Source organism: Arvicola amphibius, chromosome 3, assembly GCF_903992535.2.
Source record: "Arvicola amphibius chromosome 3, mArvAmp1.2, whole genome shotgun sequence".
In the NCBI taxonomy this organism is placed as follows: Eukaryota; Metazoa; Chordata; class Mammalia; order Rodentia; family Cricetidae; genus Arvicola; species Arvicola amphibius.
In genome coordinates, this window is record NC_052049.1 from 171,455,400 (window position 1) to 171,472,464 (window position 17,065).

General features: G+C 42.4%; 1 protein-coding gene across 1 annotated transcript in view; it reads right to left on the reverse strand.

The window, feature by feature from the left end:
- Nucleotides 1-17,065, reverse strand: part of Nek11 (NIMA related kinase 11) — a 216,193-nt gene that overhangs the window by 38,544 nt on the left and 160,584 nt on the right. The window contains 1 exon segment of the mRNA XM_038323431.1: nt 8,717-8,777. Within this exon segment, the coding sequence (XP_038179359.1) occupies nt 8,717-8,777 (61 nt within the window).

Here is a 17,065-nt window from a genome sequence, read left to right on the forward strand (position 1 = left end):
AGAAAATGCATAAACTGTCTAGTTTTTACATGGCTATTTCCCACCTTAAGCTTTCAAATGAATCTTATAGAGGATTGGGAAGAAAAATAGCACTAGTTAGGGCTTTGGGAATTTTCTTTCCTCTTGAATCTACAAGAAATGACTTCTAAGACTAGCTTGTATCGATAAAAAAAGAAGAGAAAATTCCTGGCTTTGGATTAATGCCTTTTAATCAAACGTAGGTACCAGACAGGGAGAGATGAGGAAGTCAGACTGTAACTTCTCCTTCACACAATAGCTAGTGTGAGAGTTCAGGATTCTATTAAGCCAGTGTGGACACACTTAACTTTGAAGACAAACCCTGCTATTCTGGAGCCTTGGGTTGAATTAGCTGGAAGACTAATACAAAAATCATGTCATTATCTCCCTCTCTTTCAGTTGAAAAAAAAATCAGTCAAGTCAAACAGGGCCACTGAAGACAGGCTGAAAAACACAGAGAAGGCAAGAAGTCCAGAGAGAAAGCACTTGGCAGCTTCTAGGGTGTGCACACAAGGGTGTGCTTACGTCAGATATTGTTTTGTATGCGTCACCATTTTTATGATACCTTTCTTTCTGTGAGTATGCAGCTACAACATCATGCTGCACAGGACTTTGGTTGGAGGTGTCTTAGCCACAGTTGCTAAGCATTTCTTGTGACCCTAGTTCTCTGCTAGTATATATAACTCCGTGTACTTGTGCGTGTTTATTTTTACACATGACTCTGAGATAAATTTAAGTTTTTAAACAAAGGCTGTCTAGGTCAAAATATTTAATTCTTTTAAGTTATTATAATGTATATGTGGAAAGAAAAATATTTTTCTAAGTTGTGGATATCAAAATTTGAATATAAGGCACTTCTATTAAGATTTGGCCCACCAAAATGTATCCAATATAAGTGCTTTTGAAGGCCTTAGCTAGCAAGGACAGCATATCTGTCCCTGGTTTTGAATCCTGTTGGTTCCTGAAGTGTGGTCCCGGGCATCACCAAGACTAGTTAATAATACAGTCTTCTGGGCTGCTACTGCATTAGAGTCTCTCAGGGGAGGGGGTGAAATAGCCATCTAACGGGTCCAGTGCTCTCAGCAGTGTGAGAAACACACTGACACATCCCATTGGCCTCTCACAGTGTGCTCATTGTATCTTGTCCGGATGCCAACATATCTACCCACCTGACAGAATGAGCATCAGGGCCATCTGACACTCCCATATGTACCCTGGGATGACTTTGTATCAACAAGTAGTCCACAAACGTTTCAGAACTAAGCAGCTTTTAGCTGAGCGTAGCTAAGTGCATGTTTGTAAGTTTCCACACGAAGCAGTGTAACATCGTGATGGTCGTCTCAGCAGTCACTGGACTGAATGGAGAGAAGCTGTGGGAGAAGCTGGGTGTGTCTGGCGTGGCGTTTCCAGAAAGGACCGATAAGTGAGAGATGGAGGACACCCAGGGTGAGCAGCACCTTCCGTCAGGCTGGGAACACGGGAGGAATGAATGGAAACGTCTATCAGCCAGCACAGACACACTCCACTCTTCCTGCTGCTGCTCTCCCAAGTGCAGACTCCAGCTTCTCCAGCCTTCCATGCAGGTTCCCACCAACAGCTCCCCAGGGTGCTTGCAGGGTGCTAGGTCACCACCCCACATCCCCTATTCCGAGACTCCTGGTTTCTTCAACTGCGAAACTATTGCGTTCTTGGTAGACAGCCACTGTTCAATTCAACTATCCAGCCTCTAATCATGTAAATCAATCCGATAAGCCCATGCATATATGCATGCATGTATATATGTATGAATTGTGTGAATGTATGGATGTGTGTGCACATATGTATGGATGTGTATAATACATATGTATGTGTGTGTGAGAATGTAAGAATATGTGTACATATGTATGTGTGTATATATACATATGTATATGTGTGTAAATGTAAGGATGTGTGTACACATGTATGTGCATATGTATATATGTGTGTGTGTGTGTGTTTTCTATTTGTTTCATGCTTCTAGAAGACCCTAATGCATAATACTTCTAAATAATTGGATACATTTGTTTTACTGGCTGAACCACAAGTGATCTCAAGAAAAAAGCAATTGGTATGGTGACTCATTACTACTAGAAAAAGAGCTTCTTATTCTCCCTTGAGAGCTTGTAGCCTCCACAGCTCAAATGGCCAGGTTAACCTGCTGACTCACAAGGATATCTGTGAGTCAGTAATCGCCACGGTCGGATGACCCAGATACTGGATCACCTCTGGGCTGAGAAGGATGCCAGGCAATGTGCATTCCTACCTGCTCTCCTAAGCTGGATGCTGTGGAAACCCAGTCTCAGCCGAGCACTTGGCAGGGCAGGCCCCGGGCACAGGGTTTTGGTCCTGTTGGCAGGCACTCCATCTGGGCATGCCCCTGCCCCTGCTGGGGTCCCCTAGGTGAGTGAGAATACAGCATGGCCACCCACTTCACTGTGTGTCCATCTGCTATTACTGTGTGAAGCACCTGCTCCCTCTGCCGTCGGCACCACGGAAGGCAAACTATTGACTACCTAGCACCACAGCCCTCGGTTTCTGCAGAAGTCAGAAGAGGACAGACTGTCATAAACACTGCAAGGCGTCTCCGAGTCCGCCTCCCGACATTCTAGAATTTTTAAGTTCTTTGTTGACTACAACAAAAGTCTTTGCTATAGCAAATGTTTCACAGTTTTGACTTCATGTTATTCCCTAACTGTGGTCTAGGGAAGGAAGACATTATTTCTTCAGAAATAAATGAAGCTGATTCAGCAAGATGGCTCAAAGGATGAAGCCTGGAGACCTGAGTTTGATCCTCAGAACCCACGTAAAAATGGAGGGAAAAGAACTGTCCACAGAATTACCCTTGGGCCTCCACATGTGTTCTGCAGCGGCGCCCACCCACACAACAGCAATAGACATATTTTAAAGAAAAAACATTATCTACCTAAATGTCCCATCATAATCACAGGTTTGGTGATTCTGGCAAGAGAACAAAAAGGAGTGTGTTCTGATCCGGCAAAGGCTGCCTGTCTCCTGTCCCTGAGCCGTCTAGATAGGGGCCATGCGTCCTCCACTGCTCTGTGGCATCACAGTGAATTTTGGTAAAGTTCACAAGCATTTGCAGCACACACATTTCAACTGGGGGAAGTCATGGGTATTTTTCTTATGTCATTACACTTGAGAAAATGGCCATTGACTATGCTTGGGCCGTGCCTCACTTTCCACTTTCTGTTCCTCTTCCTCTGTCTTAACCCCACTCAGAATCACCCAATCTCCAGGTCACAGATAAGACTTGCTTTCCTTTCCTCATTGAAAAAACTGAGGACAATCTGGGTCTTTGGGTACTTTCATTTAGGGTAATAATTCATCCTCCATGTCTAAAGAAACACTGGCATTCCTTGTTAAAAAAAAAAAAGGCCAACTGGGTGCTCTCTGGACACTTACTGGCGTCCCACGTAAGAAGAAGGACCTACTGGGTACTCTCTTGTATTGTTATAAGGTTTGTATTGTTCCAAATTGTCCCACATCTAGTGCATTATACAATCCTTGGACCTGCTAGACCTCCCGGATGTTTGGTTTTGAGAATTAAGCAGAAATGCAATGCAGGTTCCAAGGGAGACTTGTGTACCTTACATGAGGAGATGTAAAAAAAAAATGAGCCCATGGCTATACACCAGACCCATGCTTGAGGTCCTCAGCGTGATTCTAATACATGCTCCGCTGTGGGAATCGCCAATCTTATCAGCCCGTGATGCTATAATGGAGAGTAACCGATTGAACTTGGAGTCAGAAGGGGCACCGTCTCATTCAGGACCTCTGGAACCTACACAAACATCGGCTCCCTTACCAAGCCACTCACCGGTGATACAGAAAGGGAAATTTGCTAACTCTGCTCTGAGCCACAGAGAAGGTGGTCTCTGGAGCGTAGCTGAAGTAGCACCTTCCAGACTTTCAGGGCTGTGCAGTGACGAGTTGCCCAGGAACCCTCAGAGGACATCTCTGTTGTTCTTTCTTGTAGACAACCAAGATATGCTCCTAGGGAGTTGCAAAAGATGCTGATGTCCTAACACACGCAGTGGACGCCTGGGTACTTCCAAGATGCATGGGCTGATGCCGTACATGAGCAGAACCATTTCAATTCACAGAAGTTTCGTGGGGATTTTTGTTGTTTACTTGTTTTCTGTTTTGTGACAAGGCTCATATTCTCACACATCTAAATTTAAATCATCTCTTGGATTCCAGTGACACTCTGATATGTATCAGTGGCCACAGTGACTATTATTATAGACAATGAGCTGCAGTAGGCAGAGCAGTCTTGGGTTCTCACCCGCTACAAGACTAAAGAAGAGATTTCTTTGTTTCTTTAATGTTAGAGAAGTCCCCAAAGTCCCCAAAGTAGTCAGTTTCGTATACATAACAAGGATGGTTCTGTGAGTCCCTCTGTGGACTGGTGATTTCAGAAGCATAAGCTCCCATCGTCTCAGTGCCTATAGCTACGTCTCAAAGTAATAGCCTCCCTTCTGAGTAATAGCCACTGATCAACAGAGTAAGGTGTGGGGTAGAGAGATTGTTCAGTGCATAAGAGTGCTTATTGTGTAAGCATGAAGACCTGGTTTTCAGATCCTACACCAATATGAACACATGCCTGTAATCCCACAGCTATAGGATAAGAGACAGGAGAATTGTTAGGGGCTCTCTGGTTGCCAGCCCAGACTGAGATCTAGTGAGAGACCCTGGCTCAACGGAATAAGGCAGAGGGGGTGGCGCAAGGCACCTGACATCCTCCTCTGACTTCACATACGTGTATTCATATACCACATACACATATATGCTGCTGGATTATCTCCACTGTCAGCTTGATACACCCGGGAAAAAAGGAAACTCAATAGAGAAAATGCCTATGTCAGATTGGCTTGCAGGCATGTCTGTGTGGTGTTTTCTTGGTTGTTGACTGATGTCGGAAGGTCCAGCTCACTCCAGGCAGTGCCACCTGGGGCAGGTTGCCATGGGGGAAGGATTGTAAGACCAGAGGACTAGAAAAGTTTAGAATGTCTCATAAAAATGACAGGGAAGTACTTCTATGATATACCTGTACAATAATCTTCCTAAACAAGACCTGAACAATGACAATATCAATAGGCATGATAACATGGGCAGGGCTTATTTCACTGCACCCCCTAATTGGTTATCAAATACCAAGTAGTCTGACTTAAAACCATATACATATAAGCAACACTATCACTCTCAGTAGATTGTATTTACATATTTACATATAACTGACAAAGAAAAAGAGGCCATGAATTTGAGGAGAGCAGGGGTGGGTAAATAGGTATTAGAGGGAAGGGGAGTGGGAAAATTATGTAATTCTGTTTTAGTTAACTTTTCTATCAAAAAAGAGAAAGGCAGGTGACCGTGAACGTGGAATCTAGCGAATATATACTTTTCTTCATGGCTCCTGCCTTTTCTTGCTTGAGTGTCTGCCTGACTTCTCTCAGTCTTCAACTGTGGCCAGGACACATAATGCAAATAAACCTTTTCCTCCCCAGGTTGTTTCAGTCCCTTGTCTTTTTCTCTACCTTGCCAAAAAAGGTAAACCAAAATTTTTAAAATTCAAATCTTTAAATCTCTATGATCAAATCAATGTCACACATGCAATGTGTGGCGGTTACATTTCCTTTCTAAGTTTCTGTTTTGCTTTTCCCATAGTTAGTAATTGCCGTGGTGGTTTCACATTGTTTTGTTTCCTGGTTGCTTCTCTCTAATCTGTCCCTAACCTTTCTAAAGGAGCTCTAATCCCTCTCCAAACTCCCGCGATAGCCAGAGCCAGTGCTCTGTCATCAGTTCCACATCTCTTTGGCAAATGTGCAATCAGCCTTCAAGTCCTCTGGCCCTGCCCAGGCGGGATGGATTGTTTTCAGGGCCTGTTGCTCAGCTGCCACCCAGAGACCTTGCTTTACTATCACTGCCTGAAGCCTTATATTCTTTTGTGTTGACCCCCCCCCCCATTACACATAGCCCCGTCTTATTCTTTCTTGATCAACTGCTATATTTTCATATAGCGTGATTTCTAGAAACTTTCTATGTCATAAGATATAGACATTCTGAGACATACTTTCGAGGTTGTATGTTTGAAAGTGGCTCAGTTCCTCTCTCATGCTTGATGGTGGTGGTTTGGATAGTTATTTTTTTTTAAGATCTATACTTGACTAGTGGTTAATTCAAATTTTATTATCTTCTAGCCTCCAGTATTATTGAAAAAAGTAAGAAGCCATTATTTTTCCTGATACTTTATACCTGATTTACCTTATTCTCTCTATCAATTTCTTTTCTGCTCTCCCTGAAATTTCTTTAATTAGATTCTAAATCAGTTCGATTGATTTTTTCTTATTGCTTATTTTATTCTGGAAATTATTCTTAATTCTAGTGAATTTTCTTTCCTGCTTTTGAATTATACTTTTAATAGCTTTTTATTATTTCATAGATATTCCTTTTGTTTCTGTAATATTCTTACAGCTTTTAGGAATTTAGTGATAAGATAATTTTCCTTCCTTCCTTCCATCCTCTATTCCCTGAGGCTTTTGTATGTTTTTGTTTTGACTTTCCTCCTGTTTGTTAGATATAAGAAACATTACATATGTGTGACATGAGGAACATACATATACCACCCGGCTATTCAAATCTACGCGTTAAACTCACAGGCCATGTTAAGCTTTTGCTGTACATTTGGAACGATCAGCTGACAGGTCTGCTCTTGGCCATGGGGTTGGGAAGACATCCACGTCATAAGAACCTTAGTCCAGTAAGAGCTAAGTGCAGTGCCGTCCTCTGAATGGATCTGTGCGCCTCTGCTGGTGTTTGGAGGGGGCCAGAGTGAAGCCGTGTTTCGGAGTTTTACTACCAAGTCCCCTTCTGTTTTCCTCACATCTGTGATGTGGGTAAACGAGGCATGTCTTCCGTGTCCCTCGATCCGGAGCCTCTGTCACTTAGTGCCCCCATAAAATCTAGTCCTTTGTGTCTTCCTGTGGGAAGGGCATCCAGGCAGGGTGAGCGGGGAGAAAAGGACCTGGAGTCCACTGTTCTTTGTTCACACTGTCAACCAACCCTTCCCCAACCTGCTCCTGCTCTCAGAGTAACTGATGCTGAAGCTCCCAGTCATCCTGAGGGTCTGCAGACCACACTGAAGGTGTATCCCCCGCCCCTCTCTCCCACACATATTAGGAGCTTAGCTTTCACAGTTCCTTGCTTTCTAAATCAGCCACCATTCATCCATTTGCTTTCTAGCTTTTCAAATTCACTAGTGTATTTCTTCTACTCTTTTTTTTTTCCTGTAGGTTTATGTCAGCTTTATCTTTTGACTGTCACTTTAATAGAGCTCCAGGCAGGCACCAATATGTGTTTTCTACACACTTCCCATGCTCATTTCTATAAAAATTATACTGTCTAGAAATGAAATTAGATGCTACTTTTTGTAGGGGGGTCTGTCCTTTTCAAGACACAATTTTAGGTAGACACACCAGTTTGGAACACAGAGAGGAGTGAAAGCATCTCGGTTACAGCTGGTAAACTATCAAGGCTTGCATCTGATTGCTCCTAAAATAATTGAAAATGCTTGCTAAGGGCCTCTTCTTCACCAGACTCAGTATGAGTTTCCAGAAAAACGCAGGAGACATGCAGTTGCTGACCCACATTGCTCACCCCTTTGCAAAACCTGCTGGAGAGGTCTGTGTTGATGATTTCACGTCTAATTGAGATACAAAGGGAAAATGGCTTGGCCTAGGGAAGCCTTCCCAGTCCGCTAGGCCATGCCCAGGATGAGGTGCCCTTAACAAGTATGTGCGGGAAATCAGATCACAGGGTGATGACCCGGAGGGAAAGTCAAAGAGCTACTGGAACTATGGGTTGTCCATGGAGATGTGGAAAAACAGCTCCTAACAGACAGTGGTGACCGTCTGTCTCCCCTACAGGAAAATGCCATCCATCCTTGGTCTCTATAGTCTTGCCATCTCCTTTGAAGGGATTGCTTTTGTTTTTATAATTAACTTTCCTAAAACATTCACTCAAAATGTGAAAGAAAAAAAACCCAGTCATTTTCATCTAGGATCTTGAAGAACTCTGTGTGAAAAATCTATTGTCAAAAGCTGAAAGTTATCACAGCTGGGCTTTTTGGATTAAAAAAACAGAAGAAGAAGAAGAAGCAAAAAAAAAAAAAAATAGGGTTTTATCATTGAAGCCCAGCAATCCCATTTATAGAGACTGACAGCACCAAAGGCATTTCAGCTTTGTTTCTCAGACCAAATCTCTTTCAATAACTGGCTGACCTTCAGAGCAACAGGCCTTTCAACTTCACTGAGTGTAATCTGCTTTGGCAGGACCAGCTGGACAGGGAGATTCCTTTTCCAGGGACTCTAAACCTATTATGCACTGCCAGGCTACCATTTTGATCATAAAGGACTACCAAGTGTCATTCACTTCATCCTTGGAGACTGAAAGTCACTTGTATTAAAAATAAAGGTTTCTTCCTAGAGTGTCCTAGCTGTTACGCCAGACCCTTCAAGGTCTGATGGCCTCAGCTTCCTCCTCTGTAGATGAGGAGAATGGGATCAGAATATCTGTGAGGTTCCCACAAAGCTTTTGACTTCTTGGCTATGCTAGTAGAAGTAGAAAGGCCACTACAGTTTGGAATCTGAAGCAGCTTACTTACCTAGAGAGGTGCAACCCAGGACATTTTCCAAACACCCAACCAGGGCTTCAATATCACTGTCCTGTCAATGCAAGAAGAATGTTTAATGTCAGAGGCATATTTATGCTACGTTTAGGCACATCTCATATATAAAATCATTTGCAAAATTATTTTACAAGGTGGCTTTATTTTTTAAAGAAAGCTATCAGTCTCTCTCTCTCTTCCTCTCTCTCCCCCCTCTCTCTTCCCCCCCATCTCTGTACCTGTGTAAATGTATACATACCAATCTGCAGATGCCCTGCTTGTTCTGATGGGAAAGATGGGAACTAGCACTGTCAACAGGGGCCTTAGTGTGTTTGGTTTGGTTTTAGGGGTGCATGCAAGTGCTCTACACCAAGCTCATCCCCAAACTTTACAAGTGATTTCACCCAAAATCCAAGTACATGATAGCTCTGATTTCATCTTTTGTTCTGTGCTTTCCAAATTCTCCATAATAATCAAATATGATTTTAATCTTCAAATATTCTAAATGTTATAAAAATAAAAACCAAGATTTTATTAATCAGTAGTGCAGCAGGATTCAAGGGAAGATTTTTTTTACATCTTTAGAACTCTGTGACCTTCAAGGAGTCATAAATCAAATAATTATCCTCCTCATTTACCTCAGTCCTCAAGGAAAGCCAGCTATCTCCCATGAGGGCTGGGGAGATTTTGAAACTGTACTAGATAACAAACATTGTCTTTGGTGCAAAATAATCTGTTCTCCAGCCAGCAGGCTGCACATAACAGAAAACAGCATCCTAACAAGCTGGGAAAATGGGAGCTCTTAATGATTTTCAGGTTCATGGCCACACTGAGGGTGGCTGACCATTTATGAATCACCTGCTTCATTTCAAGTCAAGCAAACGCTTCACATTGTAGCAACTGTCTGTGGGCCTAGGAGAAGCCACAAAAGGGTGGCTACTCTACCACACCCCATAGGCATGCTGGATTTCCTTTTCTAACATTCTCTCAAGTGTGGGCAGCCACTTCTCATGCACGTTGCAAAACCCAGCACCATCTCATGCTCAGAATATATAGAAAAGGCAGTAAGAGGAGGGCTTGCCTGGTTAGTGCTGGCCAGTGAGGTCAAATACCAAACAAAGGTCCTTGGTGACTAGCCCAGGAACAGGGAGGGGGGATAGGTACCAGGCACAGAAATCAAAGAAGGCCAACAGACCTTGTACCATCTGGGGACAGCCTTGAGTCATAGACTCTGCAGAGTGGCATCCTCCACTAGAGGGGGCACCATCTGCATATCCTGCTGACACCAACCAAGGAAACCCAATAAAGTCATTGGTTTGGTGGAACTGAATTTTGGTTTGTCATTGTGACCTTAGAAGGAGGGCGCTGACATTTGCCTAGTCTCTCTCAAGGAGAAAAATCTTACAATAGATGCCAAGTGTACTTGTTTTTCCATAATATAATACTTTTATTAATTATTTGGAAATTTCATACAATGCACCCTGATCACATTTGCTTCCCATTCCTCCCAGGTCTACCCTCCCACTCTTGTGATTCTCCCTGCCCAAAAGGAAACTATATCAATTACAATTTGTGTTTCCCAAACACTCTGTGGAACACAGTCAAGCTCCTAGTCAGTGTCTAGCCCCTTAAAGAAAACTGAATCTCTCCCATCCCCTCCCCATATCTGCCAAAAGTCATCAACTGTGAAGAGTTACACTTCAGCATCTTTATCTCAATTTTTAAGGGCTCTCTTCAGAAAAAAAAGAAGCAGTCCTTTCAAGTGTAGCTTGCGTAGTTAACTCAAACTTCTATTTTCAAAAAATAGACAATTCACAAAATCAGCACCTGCATTTTTGTAATAAATGAAAATTAGGGAACAGCAAAGAGCTCATTCCTACAATTCTAGAAATTATCACTTATTTGAACATAAGTGGTTCTGGAAGAAGTACAAGAAGTGAATGCCAAGGCTTCCCGTGGGTGTCTCCTGTGGGTACACAGGCAGAGACATGGCACAGAGAACTCTGTCGGGCTTCTGCAGTGTGGAGATTGGCTGTTGATGAAGATTTTACATTTCCTTCTGTTTCACAATTTATTGTTGGTAGATTTAAGTGGCCTGAGAGAACAAATGCATCTCGGTAGATGACAAATTACACGGCCACTAGCCTTTAGTCGTGTAGGCCAAGTGCCTGGAAGACAGATTTTCTAACACTTTGGAAATGGCAAAAGTGACTCCTTTTTAAGGAAATTTGTATGCTCTTCAAGTCTACATTTCCCGAGCCACTGACCTCTCCATAAACAGGAAGCGCCTTCGTGGCATGAAGGACACCCCCTACCAAAAGGTTCAATTCTGAAAAACTGTGCCACACATTCAAATTCAAAATCAAGTGCACAGATTTTCTATATCTGCTACTCAGATATGCCACAGAAGGTTTGACCCGCCTTCCTACAGCTGTGTGGCCCACAGTCACTATAACCCACCGATGCCAGGGAAGCCTAAAGCTGTCATGTAAACCTCAGCAGATGAGGGCCAGCTTTTGAAGAGAGAAGAGTCTCTAGAGGCAGAACAAGACTTTCTAGACAGCTTAGGACATCAGTTCTATCAAAGGAAGGTCCATTTGAGGTGACCATGTCACACCATATCTGTTTGTGGAGTCATCTTAGATTTTCCCAAATCTAATAGTCTCATGATGGAATATGACAGCTTCAAGTTTCCATGGCTACAGGGGGTTATAGTGACTGTGGACCAGCAACTGTAGAGAGGCAGGTCGAACCTTCTGCAGAATACTTGAGTAGCAGACATACTTTCTTGCTTCAAGGAACTTGGGTGTTTGGCATTAATGTTCCTTGCTTTAAGGTTCACTCCAGGGATGACTCTCTGCTCTCAATTCTAGTAGTATCAAGGGCAGCCCCTCAGATCCTGTGACCATCAGAGCCTGAGCCCTTTGCTGTGCCAGTCATAGGTGTGGCCTCAGATAAAAATTATTTATCATCAACTCAATTTGTAAAATCCTCCCCAACTGCTACTTCCTGTTCAACAACATGAACCAAAATTTATCAAGATATCTAAAAAGAATATGTCTAAGGGATTTTTTTTAAAAAGATGTGTGAGAATGTCCTGTATATATTACATACTATATCTGGGAGATGAATAATGCTCACACACATACTGGAAGTTCCAACACTTCTTCTAGAAAATAAAGGAAAAAAGAAAAGAAAGATCAAATTTACTTAACACTCTCCCAGTTGTAACTGTCTAGGAACCTAGACCACCACATGAAAGTCCTGGGAACAGTGAGGAATTCTCTCACAGATAAATATATTAACACCTTAGATTATACTTTGCAGAATTCCCAGTTGAAATCAGTAAACTGATTTCTATGAATTCTACAAGCTACTAGACGCTATTATCGAGAGAGAGACAGAGACAGAGACAGAGAATTTTATGTGATGATGGTGAGTCCCAAGATCTGTAAGATGAGTCTGCAAAATTAGAAACACAGGAAACTAATGTGTAGTTTCAGCAAAAAGGCAGAAAAACATTCTAATAGAAAGGCAAAATATATTATTTGTTACTCGAGGGAAGGCTGCCTTTGTTCTATTTAGGTTTTCAGCTAATTGTTTAAGGTCCACCCATAACTAGAGAGGGTAACATGATTATTTCAACTGCTCAATTAAATGTTAATCTCATCCAAAATACTTCTTCAGAAACACCCACACTAATATTTGACCAACTATCTAGGCACTCTGTAGTTCAGTCAAATTAACACATAAATTAACATTCATATATTTCTTTTCTTCTTCATTAAATATAATTTCAGTGATTTAATAATTCAAAGTTATATTCATGAGGAAACTAATATGGACCCTAGCAAATATTTTTTAACAATCAAGACTTGGGAATTTCCTCATCTCTTCTGTCTACAAGAACAAGATCTCCTCCCTCCCCATGCTAACCTTTGCTTTTAAAATACTCCGTGTATGTATGTGTGTGTGTGTATGTGTGTGGCACATATGCATGCATGTGTGGTGTGTGGCACATATACATGTGTGTGTGTGTGTGTGTGTGGTTCGTGAGTGTGAGTGTGCTTGGGGTTGGGGAGATGGCTAACTGGATAAAGAGTTATCATGTAAGTGTGAGAACTTGCTGTCAAACTTCCAGAATCGATGTAAGGCTGGACACAGGAGTGTGTGTCCACTACATTTCCAGTGCTCCCACAGCAAGATGGGAGGCACAGGCAAGAAGAGAATGCTTGAAAGCTTGCAGGCCAGGCAGCCTTTCATGCACAGGGGCAAACAATGAAAACAGAGATCCTGTCCCAAAAGAGGTGGAAGGCAAGGACCAACCCTCAAGATTACCTCTGACCTCCATATTGGCACTGTGGCACAAGTGCACCTACACTCATATACACAAATCTGCAAGAAGTGTGCACATCCCTGCACACGCATATAAATATTCATATATACATATATACACACACATAGAGAGTGAGAGTTTCTATATATGGTACGGGGCTTATATCTATATAATGTACATTGTCACCCTGAATATTGATATTATATGCTATATAATACCATATATTACTATTATAAAATATTTAATATTTAAATAATTTATGATATATTTCAAATGATAGCAAAGACTTCTTTTGTTACTGTTTCTATTCAAGAAATATTTGAAAGGCTTGCTTTGTAAAATGTGGTGTTAGAGGCAAGTGGCAAATTATAAAACTGATCACATTTTCCCTGAAGTATTCTGGGTCAATCACCATAGCATTGTGAAACCTGTACACACTGGAAATAAAAAGTTCAGACTGAACACTGGCTTTGAATCAGTACTTCGCTAATTCTTTGAAACCTCTTTTCGATGGGTTTTTAAAAAGATGTGTACTGCTGAGCATTTCAATCGATTTTTTCATTAGCTTATTGTTGATACAACTAGAGCTATCCGATTTCTAAAAAGTACAAAATCCCCTTCAATAGGGCGGTCTTTCCGATGCAAAAAAAAAAAAATAGTTTCTAACGCAGGAATATTTTTTTTCAAGCATTACTGTTGGAATATAGCCCTCCGACAGACACTATGGACCAGTTTCCCAAGAATATTCACATGCAGGGGCCAAAACCACAAACACAGGAATTAAAATGCAGCCACCAAAGGAAATGAAGTTGTGTTCAGAGAGCTACCTGACACCATACATCTCATCTTTCGTTCTGCTCAGTCTCATTACTTATTTGTTTGAAACAGGGTCTCACTCTGTAGCTCAGGCTGTCTACAACTCACCAGGCAGACCTCTTGAAGGCTGAGGTTACAGGCCTAGTGCTGTGGGAACTCCTTCAGCCAATAGCCTTTAAGATAGCAGCCCACTTGGGCGTGGACACTTGTACTATAAATGCAAACGTAAAGCTTGTACAGCTCCCCCCCTCTCTCAGCTGCTGGATTTGGTTCCTGTTCCCTGCTTATGCAGAGGATTGCTAATCTATAAGTCTACCCCTAAATAAAGAACCCTTCATTATACTCAATTCTGAGTTAGTGTGGGACTACTTTATCACACTCATCTATAGTATAAGCCTATTACTTAGAGGTAAGCCCCAAATATAGCCATTTGTGCATACTTTAAGCATTGTTTTAGTCAAATTTACAATTGAACATAGACAAGATGCAGTTTTGAAATGATGATCTAACAATAATGGAATAATCTCACTATATCAATATTCCTTCTAATATATATATATATATATATATATATATATTATATATACCTTTAGTTTCTAGGTTATAGTTGACATTTGCAGCGACATGTAACTAGCAATACTTGCACTAAGCCTGAGCAAACATCTTTATTACATGACTTTTAAAGCATTCACACAGTGCCTTCTTTCTCAAGAAATCATGCCCTCTCTGTCACTTTCTGGCTAGAACTGGATATTGTTTGTAAACCATCCCTGGGAGGTGAAATGTGTGAGCAAGACTGCATAGAATGAACTGGTTCTCCTACAAACTACAAGAAAAGGGTGAGCAAATCGGCACAACGCTGCATGTAGGACAAATAATATCAAGACTTAGAGAGACATGGACTTTGAAGCCAGCCTGCTTGAGTTTAAATCCCACCTTGCCATTATCAGTCTTATATTTTGAGCATATTATTTAGTGTATTCATGCCTCCATTTCCCTATCTGCAAAAGGGGTTGTGAGAAGACTCAGATGCTCTAAAGCTCATAGGCCCCTACCTGGTGTACATGGACTATGCTTTTACTAAAAGGCTCAAAACCATCATTGCAACATCCAGAAGAGAACCCAGCCCAGATTTCTGCTCAAACCGGTGGGGTGGATAAGGGCAACCTAAGAAATGTCATTCAAGCCAGTCTGTTGCCCAAGCTGTTGTTTACCCAAGACACTGCATTCAAGCTACAATTGAACCTCAGTGAAAACTGTGAAGGGATGATGGAAAAGAGACTTTGCCATACCTATTATAGGACAAAGCAGTATGAATCCACTCATAGGAGAACCCAGGACCAAGGTTTATGTGTTCACGCCTTATGTGCTCAGTATGTGGATGAAGATGCAGAAGAAGCAACAAAGGAAGGTAGGCGTATGAGCCTAGGATGTTCTGCCTCCCCTCTTCCATCTTCCCCAAAGAACTTCCTCCTCTTGCTAAATGGATGAAAAGAAAACTCACCTGTAGGCTGGTTAACATTCATGTCGTTAAGAAGAATGTTGAGCAAGTTTGAAACTTAGGAGTCATAAATGATCAACTAAGGGGAAGAAATTTTATTTTAAAAATTAGGGAAATAAAAACAACAAATGCATTCCTTGTTGAAACTTGTTGAAACTGAATAAGAGAGAGATGTAGGCATTGACTTCTGTAAAATGATAACTATATACAGTATTCTATCTTGTGCCAACTAAAGGGGGAATATTCGAGTGAATGAACAGAACCCAGCTGCCATTAAGAATTTAGTTTAGGATGAGGGTTTCTTGGGCAGACTCCAATGGCTCCTTGGAGGTTGTATATCTATCTTTAGATGCTCTCAAGAGCCTCCTGGGGAGTTACTGCGCTTACTTATCCTTTACCTGGAGGCAGTGAAAACCCAACCATCTGTCTACATGCAGCCTCCTCTACACTCAAGGCTAGTGGGCTATGCCAACTAACTCCCAAAGACATAGCCATCCTGGGGAGGCTTGCAGCTTGTAGCTGCACACATGCACGCATGCACACACACACACACACACACACACACACACACCTTCACAGTTACAGAAGTGTCTTATATATTCCAGTGGCTAAAAGCAGCTCAAAGGGGTGTGTGGATGCCTTTGTGGCATGGCACCATGTTCTCTATCTGTTAAACAACCCCAAGCAAGTTCAGCTCTGTAGATCTACACACAAAACAGATATACCCTCCATGATGGCTCCACCTTAGGGAGACCCTGGCATGTTGTCATACTCAGTGGTCCTTGGTGCCAGTAGACACGCAGAACTTAAGGAATTGTTTTACTTGTTACTGTCCACTTAGAGTTTATCCCACCCAGGGAAACCAATCCACAGTCGTCTTTTCTAGTAAAGCCAAGGCCATTCTGGACCCACCTCTTCCAGAGAGACCACATCTTCCCAACTCTACAACTTTCTGACTGGCCAGCTGCAGCAAGGAAGCAGCAGGACAGATGTGGCTCACGATTATGAATGCTGCTACCCAGCCCCAGTTCCTGATCCCCTCTTCAGGGAGTATTGAATCAGAGCTGCTTTCAATGAGGCAAACTTGGCAGAGATGAAGGCACACAGATCTCAGGTGTGCAGTAGTGACTTCTCAAGAATGGATATGCCTGCACAGACACCAGCCAAAGTGAAGATACTCCCCAGCCCTCACACAGTCCTTCTGACATCCTTCCAGCTCGCCCTGCAACACTGTCCTGATTTCTGTCACCATAGGTTTCTCTCTCTTCCTCTCTGTCTCTCCTTTCCTCCTTCCCTTTCCTTCCCTTCCTTTTTTCTCCACCACAGCCCCCCTTTTGTACCGGTGGTTTTACTCATACTAGGCACGTGTTCGAACCTAAGCTACACCAGGCTCAGTTCTGACACATCTCAAGGCTTTCAGTTACTCTGCACTGAGTTTGCCTCTCACTTACAATCTACTCTCTTCCTCCCGAGTTCAGGAGCCCTTTTGTGGTACAAGCTATGGCCTCCTCATCCCCTGGGGCTTCAGATATATGGGTTGCTCTCTCTGGCATATGCCCCTACTCCCTTTCCGCATCTCAAGGGGTAGGCACACTTTCATCTCCTGAGAGCTCTCCTTGACTCTTCTTCGCAGCCCTCTGCACAACACCCAACACCATTCTCCCTCCAAGCTATGCTCTTTAGTTTCACTTGC